This window comes from Polypterus senegalus, chromosome 11 (genome assembly GCF_016835505.1).
Source record: "Polypterus senegalus isolate Bchr_013 chromosome 11, ASM1683550v1, whole genome shotgun sequence".
Classification (NCBI taxonomy): Eukaryota; Metazoa; Chordata; class Cladistia; order Polypteriformes; family Polypteridae; genus Polypterus; species Polypterus senegalus.
In genome coordinates this window covers 62,179,524-62,187,507 of record NC_053164.1, presented here as the reverse complement: position 1 = coordinate 62,187,507, position 7,984 = coordinate 62,179,524, and the positions used below count along the sequence as shown (strand labels likewise).

At 34.6% G+C, this 7,984-nt stretch overlaps 1 protein-coding gene across 3 annotated transcripts in view; it reads right to left on the bottom strand.

Moving 5' to 3' along the window:
* Positions 1 to 4,576: 4,576 nt before the first annotated feature.
* LOC120539072 (class I histocompatibility antigen, F10 alpha chain-like) overlaps positions 4,577 to 7,984 on the bottom strand; it is a 50,050-nt gene continuing 46,642 nt past the window's right edge. For all 3 annotated transcript variants that reach the window (XM_039768800.1, XM_039768801.1, XM_039768802.1), the window contains 5 exons: positions 7,321 to 7,347; positions 6,962 to 7,012; positions 5,916 to 5,942; positions 5,394 to 5,435; positions 4,577 to 5,079 (listed from right to left, as the gene is read on the bottom strand). In XM_039768800.1, the coding sequence (XP_039624734.1) occupies positions 5,060 to 5,079; positions 5,394 to 5,435; positions 5,916 to 5,942; positions 6,962 to 7,012; positions 7,321 to 7,347 (167 nt within the window). In that variant the 3' untranslated portion in view covers positions 4,577 to 5,059. The remainder of the gene's footprint in view (positions 5,080 to 5,393; positions 5,436 to 5,915; positions 5,943 to 6,961; positions 7,013 to 7,320; positions 7,348 to 7,984) is intronic.

Sequence of the window (7,984 nt, the reverse complement as noted above, 5' to 3'; positions counted from 1 at the left end):
GTTTGCCCACCCACCTCTTGAGGATTGACCAGAAGTTCTCAAAGGGATTAAGCTCTGGGGAGTTTCCTGGCCATGGACCCAAAATTTCAATGTTTTGTTCCCCGAGACACTTAGTTATCTCTTTTGCCTTATGGCACGGTGCTCCATCATGCTGGAGAAGGCATTGTTCATCACCAAACTGTGCTTGGATGGTTGAGAGAAGTTGATCTCAGAGGATGTTTTGGAACCATTCTTTATTCATTCTTCAGGCAAGATGTAATAAGGGGCCTGAGTTCCCTCGAAAGCTTGCATATTGTAATCTTTCTAGTTAGCTAATAAAAGGTGTCATTTTGCTTGACTTCTCACTACATTCATAATGGCTAACATGCTACAACACCCTAGTACTACAGACACTTTTAACACTGAAATAGATCAGAGTGTCAGCCCCATAAAAATGATAACCCAGTCCAAACCAAATAAATAATATTAAATAATATTAATAAACAAATAATATGACCAAGGAGAAGCATGTAGATACAAAACAGCAGAGAACCAAGGACATGTGTGACTGGCGCTGTTGCCTGAGATTAATAAACTCCTACCTATCAGTCAGACAGAACTTAATCCTCTGGAGGGCAGTGCCAGAGATACCCAGAACGTAACATTGAAGTAGTGGCTCTACTTAAAAAAATTAAAGAAAATGTACTAAGTAATTGCAACACAAACACTGACTTAATCAGTTTTAACGTGAAAAGATGCAGACGAAAGAAAAGAAGAAGCGGGCCACTAGGGTGGAGAAAAGAAGAGCTGCTCAGGAAGCATCAAGTGCATCAACCTCTGAGCAAACGAATGCTAAACGTACAGAGAAAGAGGATGAAAACTAGGAATGCTCAAGTCAAGTGTCACCAGGTGTGAGTCTACTCCCATCTCAGTCAGCTTGTCCCTAAGGAGCAGAGGTTGGATGATGTTGAAGGTGCTAGAGAAGTCTAAAAATATAATTCTTACAGCATGTATGCCAAAGGGATGTTGCTACCCACTGTACTAGGGATGCAATTCCCCCGTCCGGCCTCCCAACCAGGTAAAGTACCACTAAGTAACCTGGTCGGGATGCCCATCCTCCAACTTCCTTTCATTAAAAGGGCCACCTATTGCCTATTACAATGTTTTACATTCAGTGCCTTTACAAACACTTTAATAACATGGTAATTCACAGGAACCTGGTTTCTAAATTTCTGTGTTAACCTTTATTCCAATTAGAAAATGCAGGTTATTGAAAAACCTCAGTTACAGATGTAGGTTTCTCTGTGAGTAACCCAGTCATGTAAACCACTAACTGGGTTAAAGATTTTGTAGTCTTTGCATCTCTGTTGCATTCTGTTGACCTGTACATGTGTTAGCTTTGCACACGATTTCAGCAGCTACAGGTAGAAATGTATCAGCATGATAAATGCTCAGGCAATTGCATTATACCTTTACCTTGCTGAAGTAGTCTGTCTCAGTATTTCAGAAATTGCTAAATTTATGCTGATGAGTTTAACGTACAGTACTAAGCTCTGCAAATCAATCATAGGAGCAGAGTTGGGAGTAACACATGAAAAGTAACGTGTGTTACATAGTTTAATTACTTTAAAAAGTAACAAGTAATCTAACACAATACTTATTTTAATGAAGGGAAAATGTGTTATGATTCTCTCAGCAGCACTGGGTGTAAGGCAAGAAGCACAAATCCTGGAATGCCTGTCCTTTACAGGGCTCATTAGTACATATGTAGGATGGGGTATGATCATTGACTTGACTGAAGTCCAATTCATAATCCTGAACACACAATATTACATCTTTCCTCACTCTCTTGCTCATTTGCACATTGCCTTTTGGCTTTATTTCTCTAGGTTTCCTTGCATTTCACTTTGCTTTTTGTAGCTTGCTTTGGTTTTGGACACTATGCATTACCTCTTCAGTTGTCCATAAATCCTGTAACTGGATGATCCTTATTTCCAGCTATAGACTCCTTCTGTTGTTATCAGTTGGACATTCTTTATCCTTTCCGACATGTGATTTACATCAGATGCTAAGAAGCTCTTCTTTGTTTTTACTACCAAATTTATGCAAATTTACTTCTTATACCTTCCTCATTTAGTTTCCAGTCCTTTAGCTGTAGCGCAAGCTTCCTCTTTCTTTTCTGATATGTGTCACCAAAACTGCTACTCTGACTTTGGACTGCCTTTCCTCTTTATAAGGTATATCATCCACTTTATACCACCAGGTTCAAACGTTGTAGTTTACATACTTATTTAAAATTTCCACATTAAATAAAACTGCTTTAGAAGATAAAGCATTTAGTTATAGGCCTCCAAATTCTGGAATGATGTATGATTACCTGCTATTACTGGGGCTGCACCATCAATCTTGTCATTAAAGCAAGGTTGTTTTCTTCTGGATTATTTTTTCTCCCCTACCTTACAGTTTACTGTTTTTCATGATGTTGTATTTTATTGTGAAGAATTTTTAATAATTTAAAAAAATGCAGTTTTCAAGGTTTAAAATTCCAATTCAAAAGGGGTAGGATTCCAAATATGAAAGAAAAGCCTTAAAATTTTGTGAAAATGTCAAATTTTCAAGTGAGGAGTGTTATGAGAATCCACATCTTGAGACTGCACACATATATTGTAAAACAGAGTATCCATGTAGTTTTATGGAGCAAAGCAGGTTTATCTACCAGTGTTTCTCAAACACTGGGACGAGTTGCCGTCAGTCGGTCATGCAGGTCGCCACTCTGACAATCGCTTCCGATTCCCCCAATACGGGCAAAAAAATGGGTTGTGACACCAAAAAGATTAAGAAGCACAGCTTTAGCATATCATTTTCACCCTGAAAGATCATCTTCAAGTTCTGTTATGATTAAATATTGCTACTCGGATGTGAATTGCTGTCTCTGTTTTATAATCAACTACAGTAAACAATAATCACCCCTGGATTCCACTATATGTGGTGAAGAAGATCGTAGACAAATCAGTACTGTCTTTACTCCACTTATGGTATTTTAGCCATGGACTGCAGAAAGCACCACACTGGAACAGTGTGGATAAATGGTTATTGCTGTAGGATGGGACATGGGACAGCACCAACAGTGTTAAAGTAATGCTATAATGATTATTAAAAAATACAGTAATTAAAATTTGATTTAAAATTACTGGGAAGTCAGAACTACCTAATTATATTATGGTGTTAAATAAATGTCTATTATAAAGAAGCAGTAAAGGTAACTAATTACTTACACTCAGAAACATCCTCAGCTGTTATCTTATTACTATATCCTCACCAACAAACTATAAAATGCACTTATGGGTACCCAGGTTCACTCTCCAAAAGGGAAAAAATGCAGTGCCATCAATCATGATTGATAATGCTACGCATGCATTCTTTTTGAATTTGTTATTTTGTTCACTTGGTTCAATATTTACTATAAGGAGTTGAATTTTCACAAAATACTTAGAAAAGCTGTATATTCCATCTCTCCACTGTGCAGACCACTAATCAACAAAAAAAACTTACCCAAAATTACCACTTTTCTTTGAAGTAGTGAAACCGCAGCTAAGATATGATGATCAGATGTAACTATAAACACAGGGCATAAAACACAGGAAACATAATATGATTGGGTGATTCACCTATTTTTTATTCCCTTTTCTATCAATGGCATCTCTGGCCAAGGCAGAAACCTTTCCTGAATGGGGAGCTAGTGCTCTTTAGTGTCTTACACACAAACCAGCATCCACATTCACTGGGTCAATTTAAGAGTTGGTTGTTAACTATCACAGAGACCTCTGGGATGTGCAAGAGAACCAGAATGTCCCAAAAGGGCCATAACAGCTGGCGAAGAGGCAAATTTCACCTAAAGCCTGTGAAGATCAAACCAGGAGATACACGACAACTTTTGGTTTATCACAAGAATTGAATGCATACTATATCTGCTTAATCAAGTACACAAATTAATTAACTAATGTTAAAATGTAGAATTGCTTACCTGAATAATTACTGCTTAGTCATCAATCATTTTCAAAAAATAAATATTTGTTGTAATGTTTTTTTGCATAAGGTCAGCGTGGATTTCTATATGAATCAGCTCTAAAGTAAAAATCAGTATCTGAAGGCACAATTAACGGTTTACACTTTCTGGCTTAAAGGACTAAACAGAAATGAGTAAGACAGAACACAAAGAGATACCAGAAATATCTTTATTTCCAAAGAAAATTCCATTAAATCGAGTACCAATAAAAAAATATACATCAGTTACCTTAAAAATATATAGCGTTTCAGAAGTAAAAGGGCAATGATTCTATAGGGTGGTTCAGACCTAATTATGCAATTTTCATTACGCTATAACTTATTAAGTTTATTACATACAAAATCACCCGAAAAATCCCAGACCATCGAGAAGTATGTGATCTGACGACATGAAGAATCGTCTTTGCGCCGAACTGGAATCGTCCCCACATAAATCAAAATCATCCAGAGAATCTAGATCTGCATAATTAGATCTGGACCACCCTAGATCTTTAACTATGCTTTAAAATTCCATTGTTTTTTTTGAGTATCACAATTATGGACTTGTGTCAGAAGGTATGGTATAGCACATTGAACAATTGTTGTGATTTTGTTGTTGGTTTTGATAATTTTTTTAAAGAGGAAAATTTACTGTAGCTTTTTACTCCAGATGTATGTGTTTAAATTTTGCAAATAACAACTGACACAACTGCTGATTCTAAAAGTTATAAGAAGAAATAAAAAAATAAAACTGTAATGGCTACTAATTGTACCATTACCTACCACAAGGTCTGAAGCACAATATATAAAAAGATGACAGCTTAAGAATAAACTAAAACAAACTTAATAAAGAACCAGGAAAACTTTACATCTTTATTAAAATATGACTAGTTTTATTTTTTGAGAGTTCAATGGGTGGAAGAAAAAAAGTCTGCTTCAGAGAATCGCCAAAGATGGAATGGGTAAACATGACGGACATCAGAAATGAACTTTTATTCACAGCCCAATGAAAGAATCAGTCTTCTGCCACTTTAATTTAATTTTTTACATCAACCCCTAAAAGAAAAAATACATAAGGCTTAGAGCACATTGATTTGCTTTAGAATCGGATTGAAACAATTGGTGTCACTAGCAGTGACATATATAGAAAGCAAAAATTCCCAAAAGAGGATAAAAATAAAAAATACAAGCTTTTAAGATTTGATTTCTGTTCTTCATAAATGCAAAATGTGTTAAAAAAGATGGTCTTAAAGAGGAAATATGCAATCAAAGATCTACATGGAATGAAATCAATAGGCAGTATGTCACTGTGTTACTTGAGTATACTATTTATACTGTAACATACTTTAAGTTAATTTAATTCTACATACCAGAATCTGCAGAACCAGTCAGACTACACTTGCTGAATTCATCTTCAGATTATGGAAAAGAAAAAGAAAAAATAAAACTTCTATTTTATAGAATAAAAGGTTCCTTACAGGGAAGCCCGATTTTTTCAGCATAGACACACACACACACACACACACACACGCATGCACACAGAAGTAAGTGAGAGTACCATTAAATGAGTCATGATATCACTAATGCTGCAAGTGGCTACTATTGCCTGAAATGACTAATTTATAATTTATTATTCACAGGTGACTACAAAGCCCCATTATCAATTACCACTACTCCAGGGTCCTAATGGTAAACTCTCTTAGCACATCCTTAATTTATCATGTTTAAATGCTAATTGGTTATTAGAGAAACCTTTGTAACTGTGTTAGCACAATTACAACCTGTTAGTCTGTTCAACAAAGCAAGTAAATTACCTTCCTTTTATTAGAATAAATAAGTACAGTATGTCTCAGGCACAATTAACAAAGATAACAAAGGAGAAAAGAAATTACCTGATTTCAAAAGTGAACTACATTCACCTGCAGAGGCAAGAATAGTAGAATAAATGCTTAAATCTTAAAGTAGAGGGTCTTTTGAAGTTTGGTCTACTTCTTTATTATCTTTTCAAATGACAAAGTGTTATTAAATATACAAAATTTTGTTTCATTATATTTCAGTAGCTTTGTTGATGTGACCTCGATTTACATGCAACATTTTACCATACCAAGGTATATTCTCACAGGTAGTGGTACTGTACTTTTAAAGTGGATCTACAGATTATGAATTAGTGAATCACTTAATATTTATATTTTGCTAGTTAGAGTAAAACACCATATGTTCAAACTATTAATTCTTTAAAGAAATGAAGTTGATTTAAACAGAGCTACAGGGGCAGAACAAGGTAGACAAGTGTAAAAGAAAATATGGATAAACTTGTTCTTTGTAGATATAGTTTCACAGTAGATAGATATACACATACACACACACTGTATGTGTGTATGTGTTGTATGTAGAGGGTGAACTCTATGAAATATGGCAAACCTTACCATTACATATGTACACACATCTTAAAGAGTCTTTTTTTTTGTTAATCAGCATTAAAGGAGGCAAGTGAAATACATTGTGATTCAATGTTGCATAATAATAAAATGTGAAAACATTTAAGTGGGGGCAAATATTTTTCATTGTATGTAAATATTTAGGCACAAACTGTTTAAGTAGTGATTGGGAACTAAACTTTAAAATGTAAACTTCTTCACATTATAGATCGTTTTGCCATTAAATTACATAATTGATACATCATTTAGCATATGATAATGTCCTGCTCATCCAAACTAAAGCACGAGGTTATCAAATTTCATTGTTATGACCCACTCAGAGCAACAGAGTTCAAACTGTGGTGTACATATTTCTTGAGATTGAAAGCCCAGAATCTGGTAAACATTTTTGTCTTTCTGAGGCATGCTATAAAGTGGAGTCATAATACATTATTGCAGTTGTATAAAATGAGATAAATAAAAGTTATGACTTTACTTCTACTAATTTCTATTCTACTTACCCAAGTTAGTAACCGAGATTCCAACATGTCCATTTGGATAGCCAGGCAGTCCTGTGAACACAAATTAATTTTTTTCTAAACAGAAAAGCATATCAGTCTAAGTGTTCAACTATTGTATTTCAAGTAAAAACTAAAAATAAAAAAACATTCTGAATATTTTATATACAGTATGTAAAAATCAAAAGGGTTGTTGACAACCCACAGATGTAGCAGTGACAAAAACACATGCAAATAATCATGATTTAAATTCAAAATGTTTTAATAACTTTGATAAACATTCCAAAATGTTTGAGACAGACTATTTTATCCTGCACCTTGCATAGTTCCAGGTGAAATGAAAAAAGAAAACTTAAATTTACCTGTAAACAAGAGATTGTTGGATCCACCTATAAAATAATAAAATATGGCTGTGAGCCTTTATACAATCAATAATGAAGATGTGTACTTATATAAAAGTGTCTTGTGGAATCCATTAAACCGATAAACAGTAAAAATTTGTAATAAACTGAAAAAAATCAGTCCATCATTTCTTATATGAAGTGTTAAAGTAAAATTTAGTATTTTCTGCTTCATCAATGACAGTATACTTTACTGATATGCATTCAGAGAGTTATTTTACTAGCTATCACCTTCCAAAAATAGGGCATACGAATTTGAGCACACCCAGAATGAAAATGTCATAACAAGAAAACCCCCCACAGAAGACGGCTCTACAAACTGAGGCAGAAGCACTGAGAGAGGCTAACAGTACTTCAGTTCTTGCAGCTGACACTCTAATCTTACATTGTGGTCTTTCAGTGCTCTAGTTAGACCTGCGTGGGGGTGTTTTTGGGTTGTTTTTTTTTAACTTAACTAGAGCCATCATATTTAGTCAGGTGCAACGTCCGAGTATCAGTCCACCACAGGGTACTAAAAATTATCATGCAAGTATTACATGCATGATTAAAAATGAAAAATAAATCTACAGACAACTTCAATTGCTTCTTTTTGGTACAGAAATTACTTTTATTTTTTCCCAGAAGC